Below are 21005 nucleotides of genomic sequence, written 5' to 3'. Positions count from 1 at the left end.
CCCAGAACAAAAACACATGGGCGTGGATGTATTTGCATCAAGATTTGGGGCTTTTGCCGAGACGATGTTGAGTGATACATTGTCCAGTCACGTGTGTGATCTGTGAACTATTTTTATTTTGTGTGTGTTTTCAAAAGGGGCTTAACATACATGATTGTTGGACAATATCTGTAATCAGTAGTAAATATACAAAACATGACCGTAATGTGGACCTAGCGCTGAAATGGCCATTCAGGTACAGTATTCGCAATACGACACAAATCAGTCCAAGGTGAGCAATGGCGATGATTATGGAGGAATTCCATGATGTACACAATTGAAATTGTCTTGGGGAAGAATGGCTTGTCGGGAGACCGTTGACCTCAGGAAGTATTTTTCAAAAGGGAAAACGTGTTCCCGTCCGGTCCCTGGGAAATGCCACTCAGTGTGATTTGACGAGCTCGACCTGTTCGCTCTGCGTTTGGATTGACGGCTGCGGTAATCATTAGTTCAGTGATCATTCAAAATGAAATCGAGGGAGAGTGTATGTTGGCGAATGAGAATAGGTTTGTCAGTCTCGTTTCATCTTTCTCCCGAACCACCGACAGCAAACGCTCCTACAGATGAATATGGGAGTCCACACAAAGGCTGCGGCGACAAGAATGAGGAGAAGAACCACATCCGCACCGAAGTAGGAGTACCAGGGGAGGCTGTAAGCCATTGGGCGCAAATGGGACGCTCCGCGGTGCCTGGTGACGTACTCGATCCAAAAGATGGCGTTCTCCAAAGGAGGCGTCGGACGATCGCGATGGAGACGAGAGAGTCGACGCATGTTATCGCGGTAGCTCGGAGTCTCCAGAATGTCCCTGAGGGCCTCGAGGAAGCCTTCCCGCGTGAGCGATTTGGCCTCCACCACCCGGGCCGCCCCACGCGCCTGCAGCCGCAGTAGGTTGTCAAACTGGTCAAAGAGCAGCGGCAGACCCAGAACTGGAACTCCGTGGTAGATGGCCTCATACACACCATTGGTGCCTCCGTGCGCGACAAACGCACGGGTTTTGGGGTGTCCCAAGAGGTCTTTCTGAGGCAGCCAGTCCACCAGTCGGGTGTTGTTGCCCAAGGAAGAAGGCGTTTCTCCCTTAATCCTCCAGACCACCTTCTGGGGGAGCTGAGCAAAGGCAGCCGCGATGGCCTCGGTGACATCCCCAGGCAGGGCTGACACCAGGGTTCCCAAAGACATCACCACCACCCCGTGCTCCCCAGAGCTCTGCACGAAGGCCTCCAGGTCAGCAGGCAAGGGTCGGGCCTTCTCGCACTGGAACCCCCCAACGTAGACCACGTTGGGCATGGTCGGGCGAGGGAGCTCGAAGACAAAATCTGACCTCACTAGCCAGATATCGGCCGCCTGCTCCAAGGTGAGCAAGTCCGTTTTGGGAGGGAAGTGGCGCTGGAACAGATCCGAGTACGCTGAGTTGATGTAAAAGCGGAATTCAATGACACTGTACATGTAATGCAACATGTTCTTGAGCCTTCCCTGAAAATCCATTCGATCGTGCAGTTCGCTGCCGGACACCGGGACGTAGGAGAGTGGGGAGGGGGCCACGGCAAATTGACTCTCTCCGTTATTCATCCACCGCACGTTGAAAACCATCGGCAACTTGAGGTAATTCCCCAGAAGCACCCCCACCGTCAGGCCCGGGTCGGTGAGCACGAGATCAAACTTGGCCTCCCGCAGCTTCTCCATGAAAGCCGGGTCGTCAAACATTGCGCCGGCTGCTTCTGCGAGACGTTTATGACCCTTTGCCAACATGTTCGTGAGCAAGCGCTGCTGGTAGAAGGTCCTAAACAAACCGGCGGACTGGCGGCACTCGATCACGTCCGTGAGGATTTTATTATAAAAGTCCTTTTTGGTGCCGTCCTCTAACATGGTCGCGGTGATGGAAGTGTAAAAGGAGGCGTTGCTCGGGATGTACCAGCTGTTGGGGGAGTGCAACACCGTGAGTCGGTGGCCTCGGGAGTGCAGCGCTCTCAGGATCACCGCCATGTTGAGCCAGTGGCTGCCGTCCACCGGCACCACCAGGATGCTGCCGCCGTGGCAACGAGCCGGCCATAGCGACAGGAAGCCCAAAGCGGCGAGGAGCGCTGCGGCGGCCGTGGACATTTCCTGGGAGAGACCATCGGAAGCGCGCGTGAGACATTCGGCACGGGTACAATTTGAATGCTTGATACGATGCTTCGACTCCGTTCAAACCTTTCCCTCGTTCGCGGGACAGAAAAAAAGCATCCCTCACATTAAACCGACTTATTTGTCTGGCGGTTGAAGAACTGGAGTTTTTCGATATATTCTTGACATTCTCGATTTGCTCACTCGACTGGCCAGCGCGTCATGTTTCATGCACGCAAATGCGCACGTTGTGCTCATAATGTGAGCACAATGAAACACGCTTCATATATTTGCTGTGTGATAGGCCGGCGGCTGCCGGCGGCTGGGACACTCGTCATTTTCATCAAACCGTTGCGCTATTCACAATCCTTAGTTCCCCTTTTACTTTGCAATTATTCTGCTTATTTTGCTGAATTCCGGAGCTTCTGAATATGATATTTTCCCTCCGAGTTTCGAACATTTTCATTTGACTCCGGGTGCACAAGTCTGCCTCCGTTGGCAATCTGTTGCCCTTTGAGCCTATTTTTGAGCATTATAACGTCCCGATGGCGGCGGAATACACATTCAAATGAACAAATTCTATCGTTATTGATTTGGGAAGAGTTTCTTCCTCACAATCAAATCATACAGACAGGCTTTCCACATGATACGCTTCCCACCGTTTCAAACTCTTCTTCTGTTTGCCCAGATTAAAGTGAGCGATTCAAGTGGGCCAATCCACACGGAATAATAGTAGCAAGCGGCTTCATGGTGCAAAATGCTCAGTAAGCTCACCTCAGCTCTTTGTTTGTTGTTTTCCAATCCACAGTTTTACCTCCGTGATTCCCTGTAACACCAACGCACGACCTTCCTTATCTGCCGAGTCAAAGTCTAACTTTGACGTAGTGAACACTTGGAAACATTCAACACAGAAAGTTGAAGAGCGAGTGGAGAAACCCAGGAAATCCTTTCTGAACCGAAATTCGCTGCGGGCAGCGTGACTGGTTCGAGTGTACAAGTCAACTCGTGTCCACGGTGTCATGGATCCCCCAAGTTTGCAAGGACGCCCAAAAACTCTCAATATGGATGTCATGAAATGTGTTACTACGATTACCACTCAGTATCGGTGTCATGAGCGCATTCATTTGATGCAGGAAACTGCAATGATACCTCGCAGAAGCCAACATTGCCATCATTTTTTTGTTAGAATGATATTTGAAATTCAAAGTAAGTTACCAATTTCCCGGTAAGTGAGGGTCCTTGGCCGGAGATGTGCATAAACCCAAAGTATCGTTTGTCTTGAGATACGAGTTGAATTTCTTCCTTGGCCACGCTTGTAAAAAACAAAAAAAGCCTACTAGAAAATCGGAACTTTCTCTGGGGTTAATCGGAGTCCCTTTTTAATGATGGCAGATGTGCGCTGACTCGAAGCGAAGCCAGATGTTGACTTGGACCGGAAAATCCCGTAGAATTCCTCGAGGCCTCGATCAGACCAGCAGAGAGCGCGACGGCAACTGCGGTGGCGCAGGAAACGTCGCGGTGACACCAATCGAGTGACTGCGAATAAGTGATGTCGGCACATTTATTTGGCCCGTTTCAAAGTCGAGTTGGAAGTCAATATAATTGCGCTCGTTGCGCTTGCTGACCAACTACGGCTTCCTTCCCGCAATTGTCCCGCACCTCATGACGGTGGCACGTCGGATTCCCAGTGTGCTCCTCCGGCGGCCGCTTTTGTTGGGTTTTCCGAGTCGCAGTCATTTTGTTTTGCGGGGATTTGACAGGATGCTCGGTGTTCGTGTAAACCCTCGGAGACAGCTTTGGAAAGTTCCATACAGGCTAGGAAAAGACTTCACACTTGAATTCAAACAGTCGACGCGAATGTTTTACTTGGGGTTAATGCTTCCAGGGCTTACTTCAACAAGACTCCAATAAGAACAAAGAAAGAAAAAAAGAAATAATGCCATTCATTGGAATTGGAACCTTTCAAAAACATGCTTTTTTTCAATCCACTTGTTGTTGTTTTGTTCGTCACCATAACAATATACATACAGGAGGGGAAGTTTCGGAGGAATCTTTTTGGAAAACTCGGTTATCGTGCCGTCACATCGGACAGCTCTGCGACGTTCTTACGTGATGTGACGGATGTCCTGAGGTTTAATCAGCTGCTCTGCGACATTCCAAAAGCGGCGACGAACTCGGGCCAGATCAGATTGCAGTCTAAACAAGACACAAAGTCCCACAATGTATTCTGCGCTTCAGAGATGACGCGAGGGTGAAGGACGTCAGGCATTTTTTCAGGACGCCATGTTGACGAAGGTGATGGGATTTTTTCTGGCTTGGATTTCTCGGGCTATTTGGCACCAGGTGCAAGGTCCGCAGCAGCAAGCGTACACACAGTCGTGGCAAACTGTATCCTAGTGTGGACGAAACGCACTCGTTCAATACGCACAATAGCAATTCCAAGTGAACCAGCACAGTTATTGGTCAGAAATACAGTGGATGGAAAAAGTCCACACACCCCTGTTCGAATGCCAGGTTTTCGGAATCTAAAAATAATCATTTCAAAACCCTTCTCACCATGAATGTGGCTTAGAACTTGTACTTTTTTGAAAACAAAACATCTTTTCAAGAGGGGATGTCAAAATAAACAACTGAAATAATGTGGTTGCAAAAGTGCGCACACCCTCTTAGAACTGGAAGGAGTCGGTCGGTGTTGAGAATAAACCAATCACATTCAAAGTCATGATTTCAAGGGAGTCGGCGCACACACCTGCAACCGTTTCAAGTGCCTCTGATTAACCCCAAATCATTTCCAGCGGTTGCACGAGGCTTTTTCCGACGTATATTTGTTTTCCTTCCAGGCAAAAGTCGGAAGATTTTCTGCTCACATTGACTGGCGTTTCGAACTGTTCATAGTTCCCTCCATCTTGTTGAAGGCCTCATTTCCATCTGAAAAAAACCCACGTTCTTTTGGTGATGAGCGTTGTTACATACCTTCTGGAATTATGGTACAAAAGTTCCTTTATTTCATCGGATCCGATGAAACCGAGGTTGGCATTTTTGCCTGCAATGCTCAAAGGTATGAACTCGACACCGTTCATGTTCAGTTTGAACTGGGGCCCTTACACACGGGGGAATGAATTAGGAACAGTTCGGAATAGCAAATAAAAGGATTTAAAACCAAATCCAATTGAGTTGTACAGGTTTGTAAATCACATTCATGGTGGAAATGATTGATCTTATCACAAAAGCCTGGCATTGCAACTATCTTCAAGCGAAGTTTTTGAGTCGTGTATATCAGTAGCAACTGTCCAACTGTTTGCGTACCTGTATGCCATAGCGCTGGCGTACGGACACCCTGAGAGCGGTAGTCACGGGCGGGATGACCCCAAAGGCGTCCAGCAACGGCAAACAAAGGCACTCGCCGGCGTCGTGCGATGTTTTACACGTGAAGCACGGAAGGCACCAGAAGGCGAAACAGCCTGACGACAAATATGCATCAGAAATATCAGCGTGAGGTTTATCTTCAAAAGCATCTCGTCGCGCCTTAACCCTCCCCTCTACGCCTTATCTCCCATCTGAAGCATTCCTCATTTATTCGCAAACACGCCGTTGCCGTTTTGTACATCGGAGCGCTGGCCACGTGCGAGGAGGAGAAAGCGGACTAACACTGGGGCAGGTCGTCGAAGCAGTCGCAGATGTCCGAGCTCCACCGGTTGTTCAGGCTGGTCATGGTGGTCATGGTGAAGGGCTTGGGTTGGTTCGCTACTTGAGACATAGCTGCGCTCTCTGGAACGGAGGACGACAAAGACGAAAGCGACAATTCAGCTGTACAGCGATCGCAGCGAATGCAAGTGAAGAACTTCACCCGTACGCGCACAAACCCACCCACCCTTGGCTACAAGATGCAAAGCGGGGTGACTTACGAGGTCCGGCCAGAAGAGACGGGCGGCGACTGATGCGCTGCCCGCCCCCCGCACGCTTCCTATTTTATAGACGCGCGAACCGCTCGGGCCGGCCCTCTCGCGTGCGACCACGAAACTCGACGGTGTGAAGCAGACTGATTCTCCCGATTAGATGGCCCAGATGCAAAACGCGGACGTGTGGGAAGGTGCACGTATACGCGAGCCTTATGCATTGTAAAACGTCCATTTGAAGTTGGCCTCATTGTTTGGACTTGAAATCCTGCCGCGCGCAACGACGACACTTTCAGGATCACATTCGATTTGTGCTGACAAGGCCATCGATGACTTGATCCAGCATGACTTTCAACCCCTATTTTTGCAAGTACGTCACATAACTATCATTGCAAAGGAAATACAACGGGATTGGCAGTTTTCTTCATTCTTTTATTTATTTGGGCTAAAACGATACATTTCAAAAGATATTTTTTCCCACAGCCATTATTCGGATTTGACAAATCCATCTTTCTAAAGCCTGCGGTGGCGGGACTATATCGCAGGGCTGTGACAACGAGGCGTTCTAAAGCGGCTGTCGAGTTGGAGTTGAGAAAAAAAGCAAAAACCAATCCCCGGTCATCGCTCTTCCGTCTCTCTCTGCATGACGTGCGCGCACTCGCGGCTGACGAAGGGAGGAGGCATTTTCGGTCGCAATTGCGACAAACGAAGGCACTCGAGTTCTTAAATTGAAGGGAAGGGGTGACTTACGCGGCCCGATTTAAGCCACGCCCACTAAAAGTTGAAAAACTGAAATGGTTCCAAACTAACCCTAAATCTCCACAATTGAGTACTACGTACAGTACTTGTCTAGTCTGTGCACGTTTTCAGCAATTATCGCGTATTTCGCAAGACTTTACAGGGTCTTTCAGCATTTCACCGCCGCGTGTACCCGCCTGACAAACGCAAAGGCATTCTCCCGGATGCGCCTCCTTTGCGGCCGGCCGGCCGGCGGTCACGAGACGACTCGAAATCTCCAATCTCAAGAGCGATGACAGAAGCGAACGGAACGCCACGATCGATGCGTCGCGGCTGCCCGCGGGGGGGCAGTACGATGCCGTCGTACCATGCGAGCGGAGAAGACTTTCACGCCCGCCGTTACTGACTCGGCAACTGCAGAGGATAAAGGATATATGCCTGTGAATCTTGTTGTATTGTCTGTCTACATGTCTTGCTATTGTTTCTGTTCCGATATCCATTGCAAACGTGCGTTAGCCTGTTTATGCGATATTTCTAAGATGGCAGACTTTTTGTGGGGTTTGCTTTGTTTGCTGCTCCACTCAGGGGCAGCCGATGGCCGCTCTGCGAACGCGCTAACTGATGTCTTGACTCATTAACGTAAAAGCAACTGCGCACCTTCGGCAACATCCTGGCTTCGGCCGAAACTCAGCGGACCGGATAAGACCCCGCTGACACGAGTCAGTCTTTAACGGCTCGACGGCCTTCGATCAATGATCTCCTCTCGGTGAAGACACAAAAGCAGACTTGGAATGGAAAAACGTAGCCGCTTATGACTTTCTTTTGACCACTTCAACTCTTGTGTGTCGCTCAGGCGCGGTGTTTTGGGTGTCAACACGACACGGCGCACGCGGCGTTTTGGCGGAAACGCAAGCGTTCCCGTGTGACTCTGCTGACCCGAACAAATCCACTCTCGACTTTCTTGCTCTTCTTCCATTTTGCGAACTTGACAAAAAGCAAATTGCTGGCCAAATCTTCGGACGTGACCTTTGCTCACATTGACGCTGGACGGAACACCGCCAAACAGAAGTGTTAATATATCACCTGTCAAACATTTATTGCCAAAGTGACCTCGAAGTGAAGTTGGCTCCTTTTGCTATTATTATTATTATTATTATTATTATTTCTGGAGAAGGCTTTGATAGGAAGTTTGGACTCTCCCACTGTGTGGCACCTGTAGAGCATATTTGCAAAGGCAGCCAGCGGGTCCTCGTGGCTAGTGGTCATGTGACGATTTCTGGCTGACGAAGGCGCGTCACGTGACGCGCGCTGCCCGCAGCTCCTCCTCCCGTTGGAGTTCGGACGATGACAGCAGGCGTCCGCGGCGGCACGTTTTGGAGCAAGTGGACCGAAAAAGCACGATGGGAGGTTCCTTGAAATGAAGCCACTCGCCTTCGGCGGGGCGTCGAGCGAGAGATCCGCTCCAGGCGACGACGGCGACGGCGGCGGCGGCGAGGTTCGTTTCTTTTCAGCGTTTTCTCCCAGCTGAGGAGGAGTCGGGTAATATTCGCCGACAAATAGTGCGGATGCTGATTTGAAACAAGCTTTGACGATGTCAACAGGCGAATTTCGGTCTGATAAACTGCCGTTTTATAACTCGTTGAGTTCCTTTAATAGGCTGGATAATATTCGCTGCCTTTATTGAAGCGCTTTTGTGTCTTTTTACTTCCAGCCCCAAAGGATTCTTCACTGCGCCGAGAAGCATCTCGGATCCGTACATTGAATCGTGCGAGCCATTCCGGAAGTGAGGCGCAACAGCGGCGAAGCTCGTCTTCCTCGCCTGTGGGGACATCTAGCGGCCAAAATATGTACGGCGCTTCTGGCGTCCCCGAGCTCATCCCGCCCGCGGGGCCCCCCGGGCGGCCCGGACCTGAGGCCCGGCACGACCAAGGCGGCGGCCCCAGCGGGCACAACCCCCAGAGGCTCGGCCAGAGGGCCCCCAAGCTGGGCCAGATCGGGCGCTCCAAGAAAGGTGGGGGCCTCGACAAGCGCTTTGAGACGACACGCTGAGGACATTTTGGGGAGGTGTCGCAAGGCTTCCGGCCGCTCCGTGCCACTCCCGCTCGACGTTCGCTGGCAAAGCCAAAAATATTTCCACAACCTCATCGATCCGTCAGCCTCATGCTAACGCTCGGTGGGAAGCGCCTTCGACCGGCTAAGGGTTAGCGTCAGTATGGCGACGCGACGCTTTAAGCGGCGGATGTTTGAACACAAACGTGGGCGCGACACATGTAGACGGGTAATATAGAAATGCTCAGAGGCATATATTCTTCATCCTCTGCGAAGAATAACTGCAGCTTAATGAGGAATTTTTCCATCCGTAGCGCTGTATATTAGACTGCCCCCAGGTGGCCAAGGGATGCACATCAGAAGGAGCAACACAATGTCTCTTGAACTGAAGCAAAAAACGTTCAATTTAATGATGTCGTTCCTGCTTGCAATTTCTAGAGTGCATGAGTCACGCGAGCACGGTCACCAAACGAATGAAACTTGGATGTCAAGCAGCGGCATGCAAAGGGGTTCGGGCGGGAGCGAAAAACCTTCGGCACCTCCGTCCTTGAATTGGCCGCGCGTCAGACGAGCAGTCGGCACGCCCGCCCCGTAGCGCTGAGGTTCTGGGTTTGACTCTCGACCTTTCCCTCTCCTTTGTATTTCAGTGGACTTGGACGACGAAGTGTTGGACGACATGATCAACAACAACGGCCAGTGTCCCGTGTCTCTCCCCTTGTCCTGAACCGGGAGCGCCGCCAGGCCCGCAGAGGGCGCCGGCTCCAGCCGGCTCTGCGTGTCGCGGGAGGTCCACGGCGACCTCCTTCGTGTAGGGTCGCAGTGACGCTTTTGCGAAGAAGAGCCCCTCGCTCGCCCCTTTTTTTTCCGAGGGTCGCCCCCCCCCCCCCCCCGTGATGGCTTCCCGTCCTCCGCCCTCCGTACTGCCGATACCGCTTATGTGCTTAGCGTATGATCCAGTGGATGAAAGCTTGTTATTTATGACATCTTGTTTGTACAATGTGAAGCGAAAATGTGCCCCCCGCCCCCCCTCCTCTTCATTTCCAGTTGCGAGTTTGTCACGGATGAAGTTGCTTGCACTTCACGCACGTTGCACAGTTCTACGCACGGAGTCTGTGAGAGCGTAACCCAAAACGCGGTTTTAAAGGGCTCCGTCGTCGTACGTCGACACTGCACCGATGTTGCCTGCACGCTAAGGCCGAAGTGGCGGGATGGACCCGCACAGTCGGGAATGTCTGCCGCGTTCAAGTTCCAAAAACTGGACTCCTTGGACACGCCTGCAGCTTCCAATTTCCAATTTCCACTTTCCACAACGAGCTCGTGAAAACAAGCTTGTGATCTGCTCCGACAATCGCATCTTGACTGCTAACTGATTTGAATGATTATTATTGTGCTGAGATGCTCATGCTGCTATAATGTGACTTTGTTTTTTTTCTTCTCAATTTTTGAGGGACTGGCAAATGGTAACATTTCATGTATCTTGCTTAGTTTTGAAATCACGATTTGGATTTGACGTGGATTGTGTCGGCCGTTTGCATGAAAGCGGTCAACCTTTCAATGTGCATCCGGAGAAATAAACGTATCTTTGTAGTAGAGGATGGTGTGAAGAAATGGAACACGGCGTCACGTGACACACGGAGAGACCGGTCGTGCGGAGAATGTCTTTTTAAAGCATTTTGTCTTGCTTTTGGTTTCATCCCGAGCAGCGGCTTGTGGCTTTGCGGCTTCCCTCCCGTTTTGGAAAGCAGACCGCCGCGTCGCCCAAAAATGTTACAATGTCTTTATTTCTGCATATTATCAGCTACAGAGTATGCCTCGTATTAAAAACAACAACAACAGAATAAGACCTAAATCTACAAGTCTGGAATCTACAATTGGCCAAATAAATAGTGTGAAAGGCATCTGCGTGACTACGAAGCAAGCGTGCGCGAGTCTTCGGAAACCGTCGGCGACGTTGAAGCTGCCTGTAGGCCCGCCTGTTTCTTACAATGTACAGTCATTGCGAATAGCACAATGCTGCGTCATTCAATGCACAAACAACAGAAAGCCCCACTTTTTGGGGTTCACCGGGAGATCTTTGTAGAAGAAGAACAAGTGACGGACATTCAGACGTATTCCTTGTTGCTGCTCGCAGGCCCGGAGCGGGAACTCGCCACCGACGGGTACTTGGACACCTGCTTCTTTCGCGGACAAGAGGCGGCCAACGTGGCCCCGCCCAGGACGACCAGGAGGGAACCGCCCCACGCGATGAAGATGGCGGCGCCGAACTCAAACCTGCGCCATCAAGCGGTATGGTATGAAAAACAAGCTTGAAGTTTAAAAACAAGCCAACGAAAGCAAAGCTTACTTGGTGTTGACAGGAGTGTAGGGGTTGTAGAAGGCCCGGATGACGTTGTGAGCGAACCAGGAGCAAGCCACGATGGCGCACAGCCCTAAAAGGAGGCAACCGATGGAAGGAATCTTTGAGTCGCAGTTTGCTCGTGTGTTGGCTTGGAGTCTGTCTTTGTTTTGACTTTTGCCGCCTGTGCAGTGTGACTAGAGGCTTCAAACTCACCTCCCACTAACAGGATGATGCCGCCCGTCATGGCCACGCGGGCCTTGCGGAGCTTGTCGCTCCCTCCGCAGGTGGTGCACTTCATGCCCACGCAGGCCACGCCCAGGCCCGCCACGGACACGATGATGCCCACGATCATCAGTGCCCGGGTGGCCTGAAGGGAACCTGGAGAGGATCCAATTGCGTTATGATGAGGAGGCGCTCAACCAATCAACTTCTAGAATTGCCACCGCACAAAAGCTGCTTTTCTTTGTTATGTGCATGCTCAGCGAGGTTGAATGCCAGTCAGGTCGCCCCCAATGGCGTGGCGCCACATTTTGAAATCCGACTGTCCGCTCCTCATCCGTCAGCGCCCCTCCCCCCCCCCCCCTCCGCCTCCTTTCAAACATCACACGGCGACCCTTCCTTTGTCTCTGTCCACCTCGAACCAGTCTGCGCCGGTCCGGCCCGGCCCGCGCGGACATCGGCCTCCCGGCGCCGTTGCGGGGCCGCTATTGTTTGAGAAGGCCCGGCGGAACCTTCTGGAAGTGGGGAAGCGCTTCGTGTGCCTGTACCAGCTTCCGTCGAAGGTTTCTGTCAGAGAGCGATTCGTCGAACTATATTTGTATCATTATGCTTCGAGTTAGTTTTCGATGTGTTTTGATCATAAATATATAATACTTATAGTAAAAAGTACAAGTTGGTTTGATTGGTCTGCTCAAGAAGAAGTGCGGAAGGCACCTGCATGCTTTTCTTTTCTTTGAGCGCCCGGCTGTGTGTATCGATCAGATCGGCGGCGTGTCGAAAGTTCTAAAAATCCAGCTTTGAGAGCCCCTCCCGGCCAGACCTTTCAGATGCTGCGTGTCCGATTTGCAAAGATAAACCGCACCGGTGACTGGGCCTTCAAGTATTTGTTTCAGAACAAGTAACAGAAAACAAAACAACTTAGTGCTTACTGTCAAGCTGCAGGATGGAATCGTAGATCTTGCACTGGAGCTGTCCCGTACTCTGGAAGGCGCACGACATCCACAATCCCTGGTACATGGCCACGGCCGTGATGATGTTGTCCCCGATATAGGCGGACATCTTCCACTGGGGCAGAACGGTCCCGATGATCAGGCCCACGATGCCAGTCAGCGACATGAAGAATCCCAAAAGTTGAATACCGGAATTGGCCATTTGTCCTTCCCAAAAAGAAACGAGGCCTCTTCTCCAGAATGTGCTCAAAGTCCTGCAAGCGGGTGCAAGCGCAACGCAGAAAGCACTCGCGTGTGAGTATGTGTGTGTGCTCGGCGGGGTCTTCTTGGGGATGGGCATGCAAGATGTGGGTGTGCGTTGTTGCCATGCGTGGAGTGGCTGCCGGGAAATGTTCCCTCCACTTCCAGGCAAAGCAACAGGTTGCCTCCACGGCTTCCTTTCCGCCCGCGCAGACGTTCTCATGCTCGTGAGGCATTTCAGAGGGTTTGTTTTTTTGCCATAGTTTGCCCCCCACCCCCCCTCCCCACCCTCCGTGAGTGTGTAAAATGTGTAGTGACCCAGATCGAGGGCCCCCCGCGCAGACGATAAACAGCTCGCAGCAGATTTACAGCATATCTCCGACGGCGATATTCTAATGAGGGGCTGGAAAACTGGAGGAGAAAAGATGTTCAGAGGCCATTTCAGCCTTTCTTGGGAGCCAAGGCAACATATTTTGCAAACAAAAATGCATCTGTTTACCCGCCGAAATAATGATGATCTCAGTTGACTTCATCAGTGTGAAATGTTGGCCTGCTTCGTGGATCACGATGTTGGATGAATGGCAACGCGGCTTACTTGTACCTTCTGCCATCTAACGGGTGTTCTACCAGTCATTCTATGTAGCTGGCATCGACAGCTGAACAGAGACATATTATTTCTAGTAAATAGATATTTGAACCATTGAAAGACCATTTAAAGGCAATTTGGGAATTCATACACCCCAAAAATACATCTTCCCTTTCGGTAGACGAAGCCGGACGGACGGACGAGCGAGCAGGCGGATTGATATTCATTTTGTATTTTCTGAAGTCTGACTTGACAGCCGGCATGCGGGCGGGGGCTTCGCGCTGATGCGGCTGCTTGAGAGGGCCTCGTTGTCGCCGCGTGGATCCGGTGGGACGTGTTCCAGCTACCGGAGGCTTTAAGTGGATATACAGTCTTTTATTTGATGATACGCGGTACGGAAAATCGAGGAAGATGTCGGACGAAGTCGCTATTATCCTGTTTGTAGATGTATTTGATGTACTTTATACTCTTTATTTTTTTTTTTTTTTTCTGTTGGGGAATCTTTTCAAATTTTGCCAGGGTTGTCCACAGGGCCTCTTCGCTCTGTATGTATTTTCCTTTCACGGAGACGTCTCACACGGCAAACGGGTTGGGGATCAGTGGCTTGCGAAGATATTCCCAGCTCGTTGTGCTGACCTTTTGTCTCGCTTTCGACTTCACCTCTGACAAGAAATGCCTCGTTGTTGCCCTGCACCCCCCCCCCCCCCCCCCCCTATTCGATGTCTCTTTTCCACGGAACGGAGGACGAAGAGGAGGAGGCGTTGCGGACAGTCCGGGGCCTACCGATGTTGTCGCCATTGGTAACCTGATTTATTTGATGCTCTTGCCTTGGAAAAGAAGACAAAAACGCTGCATTGTCCTATAAAGCCGCCCCCTCCCTGACTTCTTCTCGCGCTTCACGTTTCCTTTCTTTATTCGAGCAGTAAAGACACATTTGACCTGCTGGTTCAGCCGTTGCTCAATGGCCAATAGAAAAAAAAAAAGCTAAATCAGCCCACAGACGAGCACTTTGCGCATTCTCTCACGCGCAGGGCTTTTTTCGCCCCTCGCATTTCTGTGGCCTCCTCCTGGTCTGAAGTGCACGAGAAGGAAGGCTAATCCAACGATTGAAGTCCCACAAGTGTCTCTGGAAGTTAGCGAGGCATTAGCGATAAAGTGCCCACGCACGGCTTTTCCCTGAAAAGCTCCAATGTGCATAAACGAGGGGGACGGTGCCCTTTTCTTCATGCCCGTTGTTTAGCTCCTGAAAGCGTCTTATGCGACCGGGCCCACGTTGAGCGGAGGAGCAGCAGGACAGGGACCAGTGGACTGTAGTGCTGTCCCGTGGGCTCATTCTCCTCGTCCGGAGATAACAAGGGGGCCTTCTTTTCGCATTTGCTACAATTGTGCGCACTGCGCAGCCTGCCGCCGACCCCTCGCTGCACTCCGACAAGCATGAAAATAGGTCGGTGACATCACAACCGCTGCGTAAGCCAATTACGCTCCTGGAGTGTGTTGTTGTGCAACTCATTTGATCATTTCGTCAGAATGGCGAAAAACAGAAGCAGAGGGAAGGGAAGCAACATTTATCACCTCTTTTGGATTTGTTTGAATGGATTGTAAATTCCAAAAATAAAACTTGAAACTGAGAACATTTAATCTGAAAGTAACATTCCACTACAAATAAGTTAGCAGTCGTGGCTAATATCATCTTGTTTACAGCGCTAATGCTAGCTTAGCTATAGCTTAGTGTGAATTTATGTTCCTTTTTTTTGTTGAAAAACACAAATAGCGTAGTTTGCTAAATTAAGTGATGATGACAAAAGGAAATATCTTAATGTGTTAGAGCTAATGGGACTTTTCCCCGACCATCAGCAAGTCCGATAGTATCTTGAGCTGCTTCGGAAGTTAAAATGAAACGACTGCACGACGACCCCGGAGACTGTGGTTGTACGGACACGACGAGGGCGATTCGACGGCCTGTTATGGGAAGGGGTCGTCAGGCGTGTAGTTGAAACTGGCGTCCAAGAACATCGCCAAAGTGCCCAAAGTGGTGATGATGACAAAAAGCCACAGGAAGAGACGGTCCACCACCAGGGCGATGAACTGCCAGTCCTCTGTCATCTGCGCACACAATATAACAAGATGTCATATATATATATATATATATATATATGTAACAACTATTAGAACCCCCCGGGATGCAGGGAGCCATGTTTCGCACCGAATCATCGGTGTCTTGCTTCTTCAGCTGCTCGGCAATGTACGTGACGGCGGCGATGGCCGACTTCAGGTCGGGCGGAAGAATCAGACAGAATCCGTCCGTCCCCGGAAGCCTTTGGAGCTGCACCAGACTCTCGCACCTAAAAGGACGAGGCAGACACGGGAAAGGCGATTTGCGGTCGAAAGCCAGCAACATTCCAATCAATGTTCCCAACTTTCCCAACTTTAGACGCGTTCTCTCTGCTGTTGCGCTCTGCATCCAGCGGAGGACACGACTGCGTGCGCGTCACTCATCTGAGCGCTGAGCGAGACACGGTCGCGGTCTGAACCGCATACAAACGCACACTCAGAAGTTGTGCGAGTTGCTTAGGAGTTGTGCGGCAACACATGCGCCGCAAGACAACAGAATGAGCAAGCGGCCACGCACTGCGACTGTACTTAAGTCGACTTTTTTGTACATATCTGTACCTTATTTGTGTATGGAAGTAGTAAAGTACAGTGAGTAAAACAGTTGTTAAGGACTTGAGTCTTTGTAGTATGTGTATTTCTACTTCAGTACGGAGTGTGAGCACCTTTTCCGCCTGTGGCAAATTGCGCAACGTAGAGTATATTCTGCTGGCTTGTGCGCCCTCCGAATCCCACGGCATGCCATTCTTACTCCAGATAAATAATAACGCAGATGGACGCCCCGATTTAAAAGAGGTTGACGGAATAAAGTTGAATGTGACGCACGTCGTCGCCACACAAATCTTCGCACGTTCTCAACGGGATTTTAGACCCTGATGCCCAAGCAAAATTGCGGTTTAGGACTCGGCGGCCGTGGGCGGGCCTTCGGTCTTAGCTCGACATATATCGGGGCCGAATGAGACGGCGAGTGGCAACAGTTGTAGGACTTTACCTGCCTCTCCAAGGTACGACGAGATCGGGGTTGATCTTGCGAAAGAAGTACTCTCCTCCGTGCCGCTGCCGTCCATTGAAGCTTGGCGCGGGGGTTTGCTCACTAGAGTCCTCCTTCAAAAGACACTCCTCTGGCTCAGGCCGGGTCATGCCAATGTACTTGGGCAGGAAATTAATGAAGAACTACAAGGCCAAAGTCAGACAAACAGAGTGCGTATTGTAGAGGGGGTGCAAAGTACAATGCTGGGAAGTTTCTGGTCAATTCCCGCGAGAGGAAGTTAAGCTGGGGAAGTTTGGAAATATTCCAAATGGAAAACCTTCCGTGGGAGTTTCTAGGATTGGAGGACAATTTCATGGAAGTGTATCGCATTCAGTTCATTTTGTCACAAGCAGACACCCATACCAATGAGGTAGCTCGCCTTACCCGCATGCGAGGGCATTACAGCGTCTTCATTGCTCCATTTTTTTCGTTTACACTTCACTCGAGCGGAGGATAGAGAGGATGGATGGTAAAAATGGAGCCGCGAGGTAGCAGAGAAAGTGGAAGACCAAAGACGTGAAATCTGGATGTTGTTTGTTTCTAGGGACGGCAGAGGATGCAGACGACGACGACAAGAAGAGACGGGAGGGGACGGATGATATTCACTGTGGCCGAGCCAAAAACAGGAAGATGCGTCCGACTCACGCTGCGAACCCAGTTGGGCATGATGTGCGTGCTGGGCGTGCGGTGGTGCAAATTGAGGACGACCACGCTCAGGATGACGGAGAAGGTCACCAGGATCATGGTGAACATCACGTAGTTGACGATGATGGGGATGGCCAGCGATGTCTCGGGGACCTTGTCCGCCAGCAGCAGCATGAAGACAGTCAAGGCGATGAGAACCGAAATGGAGAGGGTCATCTTCTCTCCTGGGAACCGAGTGGGACGAACGACAAGACCGTTGGGCACATTGTTCTTTGTGGACAAGGATAAGACAACATCAGCTTCACACCTGCTCCGGGGGGAAGGTAGAAGACGAAAATAGCCAAGACGCTGGTGAGGATGCAGGGAACAATGATGTTGATGATATAGAAAAGAGGCTTCCTCTCGATGATCAGGTAGAAGGTGATGTCCTCGTACAGATCGTCCTTGACGTTCTTTCTTGAGGGTTTGTGGCAGATGTTCCACTCTCCGTTCTCTGTTGTGGAAAGAAAGTTGAAAAACGAACCAACCAATCGCTCGGGAGATGCAGGCCAAGTCCGTCACCCGCCCGTGAACGCGTTCTCATCAATGACGATCTCGCGGATCTCCTTTCCGTCGTCGTCCAGATAATACTGCAGCTCCACCTCCGAGGCGTCGTAGGTGTAGGAGCGGAAAACCATGCTGCAGTTTTGCCAGTCGAAGGGGAAGTACGCAACCTGCGGAAGATTTTGGCGAGTGAAAATAGCAGTGAGACGGACACGTGGGGACCTATACGACCAGACTCCACCTCGATAGAGCAAGAACTGCGGTAGATGGCCGGTGGAAGCCAGTTGACGGTGCCGTCATTGTACACCAAGACGTTGACATATAAAGCCACGTCAAATTGACCGTCGTTACTGAGGAGAAGACAGAAAACACACATCTTTCGACACGTGTCAAGTTTTTGGCAATAAATTGAGCAGGCACTCACTTGTTTATGAGGTAGACATCGGGGCGCCACACCTTGCTCGCGGGAATCCTCGAAACGGCGATGTCGTCGTAATCCTTCGGGTCCCACGACAAGCGGTAGTCTTTCCACTCCTGCCGACATGCCATACTTTCACCTCCGCGGTACAGCTTCAAAGTCAGCATGAGGGCCGCGCGCAAGGGCTTCTCAACAGCGTCCGGCGGACGTTTACCACTGCCCGTTATTATTGAAATTACGACTCTTCATTCATACAAATCTCATTATCGCCACGCAAAGAAAGACAGGAAGAAGGGAAGGTCAAACTCAAGCGGGAAATCATTTGGAGCGCATGAACTTGAGAGTGGCTGTTAGTGCGATAGTGCGTGTTTGTACCCTCGTACCAGATTCATGAACACGTTGGTCGTCATCTCGCCAGTCTTCTCATTCTGTAGTCAGGTAGACGCGCGCATCCGAGGTCATCCGTTGGTCATTTATGGCTGCGTGTGCATTATTCTGCGAGGTGCGTGTGCGCTTACCAAGCTGACGAGTTGGGACAGAGTCATTCCGACCCTCACCATCACTTTCTCCTCCCAGTACTGAGCGGGTCGCACCTTCAAGTTGTAGTTCTTAAATATCTTCTGATGAAGCTTCCGCTCCGTTTCTGAGGCGCCTGGGCCAACGCACACAATAAATCACTGACGCTGATACGTCCCAGCCTCGTACCAAGTCACACGGCCGAACTGAAGTGCGGGGAAAAAAAACGGACCCTCGGTGACTTGAGCCGCAAAAACGGGGCACGGTTGTAAAGGAAGAAGCCAAGAGAGAAAACCAGCGAGCGGAGAGGCTAGCAAACTGCCAGTTCATTATTTGCACTCAGTTTGATGACACGGACACCCAAATATGCATCTTTCCAAATATGACGACGGGCGGGCGGACAAAGAAGGACGTGCACAGCGAGCGAGCGAGCGGGCGGGCGGGCGCCGGTGCTGTGCGACGGGTCGCAAAGGTGACTGAGCTAATGTAATTGCTATGCAGCAGGGGAGCGGGATCAAAGGGATGTCTGGGATAGCGGCCGGCACCATCTGGGCTCCAAATAGATTCTGATTAGCAATTGTTTTATGAAATGTAGCGGAGAGGACAGTCTCAAGTTGCTTTGCGTTCGAAAAACATCATTTGCTTTTTGCCTTACAATGTAAGGTGGAATCAACTTGAACATGCGCACGTAATAATCAAATGTCATTTCACGGAGATGCGTAATAAACGGAAATGGCCGAGCGCTTCTTGGAATGGCTGGAGGCAGCAGAGGGGTGTGCGCTCCCCCCCCCCCCCAAATGTAGCCGTCGCTTTCCCTGCAGACAGCGTGCGCTTCTTTGACGTCGAGTGCGTCAAGAGGTGGACGAGCTACTCTATGCTTCCAACATTAAGGGAATAGTTTGGGCAAGGTCCATTGGGTGTGGACCATCAAACCCCTTTGGGATGAACGAGAGCAGAGTTATCCTGAGCCGGGCAGGCGAACCCCTTGCAAATCCATTCTAAAAGACGCCAAGGGAACATTTGAGAAAACAATCGTGTCCTTACCGGTACAACAAAGACAAAGGCATATGATGACGAGTTGGTAGATCTTTAGGTGAAGGTTCGTCATGTTATTTGCTCCACTCATCTTCTTGCGGAAACCCAGAGACCCCGTGAACCTCCACAGCTCACTCCTGCGCACCTTCACCCAGACGGATGCGGCTCTTCAGCGGACACCGGCACTCATCTATTTGCCACTTTTTGGCAGCTCGTCGTCCAACAGCGAACGTCGTCTTTGCCCGCTTCGGATCATACCTCACCGGCGGGGAACCGCGGCCCGATTGGGCACCGGTGCTGGGAGTGACGAGAGGGTGGAATGTGTTTGTACTGGGAAGCCTTTGGGGCAGACACCTGTTGGTTGGTGCGCACCAATCTGAGAATGTTGGGACGGTGGGTGGGGAGGACCAAAGAGGAAGTGGAGGACTAGCCGTGGGTTGAGTGCTATGACGATGGAGATATTTTTGGCGAGGAGTGCACGGGGGAGGGGGGCGCCAAATATTCTTTATTTCCTGGCCTATTGGTGTCACTTAAGGTACATTCCACGCTCATGTACCCCATAGCGAATCTGCCTTTCCCGAGTATGTGTAAACGGAACCTTTAACCGTATCTCGCCGTGTTCTTCCGTCAGGCGGGCCTCGGTCGAGTGCGTTCCACAGAATATGAAGACCGTCAACTTTCCGTCGCATCGCGTCAGCGTGTCACGTTGACCTTGCAACGGTCAGGGTCTCCAGAGGGGAAACAGAAGCAGGCCATTAATCAGCGCCGGGTCGATGGGCCACGAAAGGGAAAACATCTCGCGCTCGGCCGGCTGCCTTTTGGTCACTCGCTGTATCGGCACTTCAGCGACACGGGCTCTCCGTCGAGCGATCGACACGGCACGAGTGAACGAGCCGACGGTCCTTCTTTATTCAGTTTGATGAACTAAAATGTATGATTTAGGAATGCGTGAGAATTGAAACGTTAGGCAATTTAGGCAAAAGCACTCAACTCGGTCTTCTTCTTTATCAAATGTTGTCATTATGATTTGGTTTTTGATATTTGTATTTGTGATGCATCCCGCCACTGTATTCACACACACGGATATCAGGAAAGACCACGTCGATGGGTGTGCGTGCGTGCGTGCGTGTCTTGCAAGCAAGTCGCTCAACAGATGATCTTCATAGAAAATGTTGTGAGAAAACAAAAGAGAGGGCGAGAAAACACACACGCCCAAAGGTCGCCTATATGATGGGAATTCCACAGGCTATTCACAGCTGCGCCGTAAGAATAGCTTCCTTGTACAAACACACATAAGTGCTTTGAATACAAAGAGGATTAGTTTCGGCACAGGAATACCCGTAAAGCATGTGACACAGTGCGTGCGGCGCATGGAAATGAAAAGCACACAGCTGGCTCTGTACGGCATCTGCTGCGCCTCGTTTATTTGGTGACACCGCGTCGGAATATTTACGCCACTCCGGCACAAAGGGACATGCAGGAATATTTTTAGCAGTGACACGAACTAGCGGTTAGCACATCTGCCTCACAGTTCTGAGCTTCCAAGTTTGATG

General features: G+C 51.1%; 5 protein-coding genes across 10 annotated transcripts; 1 reads left to right on the top strand and 4 right to left on the bottom strand.

Annotated features, from left to right (window-relative positions):
* Window positions 1-94: 94 nt before the first annotated feature.
* Window positions 95-3475, bottom strand: ugt5g1 (UDP glucuronosyltransferase 5 family, polypeptide G1). Of its 2 annotated transcripts, none has more exons than XM_061763812.1 (2): window positions 3356-3475; window positions 95-2140 (listed from the first exon to the last, which is right to left on the bottom strand). In XM_061763812.1, the coding sequence occupies exons 1-2, from the start codon at window positions 3395-3397 to the stop codon at window positions 551-553; spliced, it is 1632 nt and encodes a 543-aa protein (XP_061619796.1). In that variant the 5' UTR covers window positions 3398-3475; the 3' UTR covers window positions 95-550. The 2 variants fall into 2 exon arrangements, with proteins under 2 accessions (XP_061619796.1, XP_061619798.1); XM_061763814.1 differs by lacking the exon at window positions 3356-3475 and adding an exon at window positions 2915-3144.
* Window positions 3476-3987: 512 nt separating this feature from the next.
* ponzr4 (plac8 onzin related protein 4) lies at window positions 3988-6259 on the bottom strand. The gene is made up of 4 exons (XM_061763849.1): window positions 6046-6259; window positions 5789-5908; window positions 5447-5601; window positions 3988-4533 (listed from the first exon to the last, which is right to left on the bottom strand). The coding sequence occupies exons 2-4, from the start codon at window positions 5895-5897 to the stop codon at window positions 4414-4416; spliced, it is 384 nt and encodes a 127-aa protein (XP_061619833.1). The 5' UTR covers window positions 5898-5908; window positions 6046-6259; the 3' UTR covers window positions 3988-4413.
* Window positions 6260-7947: 1688 nt separating this feature from the next.
* On the top strand, window positions 7948-10413 carry si:dkey-112a7.4 (uncharacterized). Of its 3 annotated transcripts, none has more exons than XM_061763854.1 (3): window positions 7948-8385; window positions 8486-8785; window positions 9471-10413. In XM_061763854.1, the coding sequence occupies exons 2-3, from the start codon at window positions 8620-8622 to the stop codon at window positions 9545-9547; spliced, it is 243 nt and encodes an 80-aa protein (XP_061619838.1). In that variant the 5' UTR covers window positions 7948-8385; window positions 8486-8619; the 3' UTR covers window positions 9548-10413. The 3 variants fall into 3 exon arrangements, with proteins under 3 accessions (XP_061619838.1, XP_061619836.1, XP_061619837.1); XM_061763852.1 differs by having other exon boundaries at window positions 7949-8269; XM_061763853.1 differs by having other exon boundaries at window positions 7949-8313.
* A 173-nt stretch (window positions 10414-10586) lies between these two features.
* cldn7a (claudin 7a) lies at window positions 10587-12837 on the bottom strand. Its single transcript, XM_061763839.1, is given in 5 exon segments — window positions 10587-11094; window positions 11168-11252; window positions 11375-11539; window positions 12310-12641; window positions 12643-12837. Coding segments are annotated over 5 exon segments (915 nt in total). The 5' UTR covers window positions 12807-12837; the 3' UTR covers window positions 10587-10925.
* A 1869-nt stretch (window positions 12838-14706) lies between these two features.
* Window positions 14707-19617, bottom strand: chrnb1l (cholinergic receptor, nicotinic, beta 1 (muscle) like). Of its 3 annotated transcripts, none has more exons than XM_061763817.1 (11): window positions 19462-19617; window positions 18420-18553; window positions 18285-18329; window positions 17908-18017; window positions 17725-17833; window positions 17506-17653; window positions 17248-17433; window positions 16941-17164; window positions 16257-16438; window positions 15360-15498; window positions 14707-15259 (listed from the first exon to the last, which is right to left on the bottom strand). In XM_061763817.1, exons 1-11 carry the CDS (start codon window positions 19541-19543, stop codon window positions 15119-15121), a joined length of 1500 nt encoding a protein of 499 aa, XP_061619801.1. In that variant the 5' UTR covers window positions 19544-19617; the 3' UTR covers window positions 14707-15118. The 3 variants fall into 3 exon arrangements, with proteins under 3 accessions (XP_061619801.1, XP_061619802.1, XP_061619803.1); XM_061763818.1 differs by having other exon boundaries at window positions 18420-18623; window positions 19462-19578; XM_061763819.1 differs by lacking the exons at window positions 18285-18329; window positions 18420-18553; window positions 19462-19617 and having other exon boundaries at window positions 17502-17653; window positions 17940-18065.
* Between the last annotated feature and the right edge of the window lie 1388 nt (window positions 19618-21005).

The sequence above is a fragment of the Phyllopteryx taeniolatus genome, chromosome 23 (genome assembly GCF_024500385.1).
Source record: "Phyllopteryx taeniolatus isolate TA_2022b chromosome 23, UOR_Ptae_1.2, whole genome shotgun sequence".
NCBI lineage: Eukaryota > Metazoa > Chordata > Actinopteri > Syngnathiformes > Syngnathidae > Phyllopteryx > Phyllopteryx taeniolatus.
The sequence above is the reverse complement of the archived record's forward strand: the minus strand, read 5'-3'. Positions and strand labels throughout refer to the sequence as shown.

Coding starts and splice junctions, on each gene's coding strand:
- ugt5g1 (XM_061763812.1), bottom strand. CDS start 3,397: ATGCACATCTCCGGCCAAGGACCCTCACTTACCGGGAAATTG. Junction 2,141..3,355: donor CCTCACTTACCGGGAAATTG/GTAACTTACTTT, acceptor GGTCTCTCCCAG/GAAATGTCCACGGCCGCCGC.
- ponzr4 (XM_061763849.1), bottom strand. CDS start 5,897: ATGTCTCAAGTAGCGAACCAACCCAAGCCCTTCACCATGACCACCATG. Junction 5,602..5,788: donor CTTCGACGACCTGCCCCAGT/GTTAGTCCGCTT, acceptor ATTTGTCGTCAG/GCTGTTTCGCCTTCTGGTGC. Junction 4,534..5,446: donor GCCAGCGCTATGGCATACAG/GTACGCAAACAG, acceptor CGTCCACACTAG/GATACAGTTTGCCACGACTG.
- si:dkey-112a7.4 (XM_061763854.1), top strand. CDS start 8,620: ATGTACGGCGCTTCTGGCGTCCCCGAGCTCATCCCGCCCGCGGGGCCC. Junction 8,786..9,470: donor GATCGGGCGCTCCAAGAAAG/GTGGGGGCCTCG, acceptor TTTGTATTTCAG/TGGACTTGGACGACGAAGTG.
- chrnb1l (XM_061763817.1), bottom strand. CDS start 19,543: ATGAGTGGAGCAAATAACATGACGAACCTTCACCTAAAGATCTACCAA. Junction 18,018..18,284: donor CCAACGTGTTCATGAATCTG/GTACGAGGGTAC, acceptor GCATGTCGGCAG/GAGTGGAAAGACTACCGCTT. Junction 16,439..16,940: donor TGCCCAACTGGGTTCGCAGC/GTGAGTCGGACG, acceptor TTGGCCTTGTAG/TTCTTCATTAATTTCCTGCC.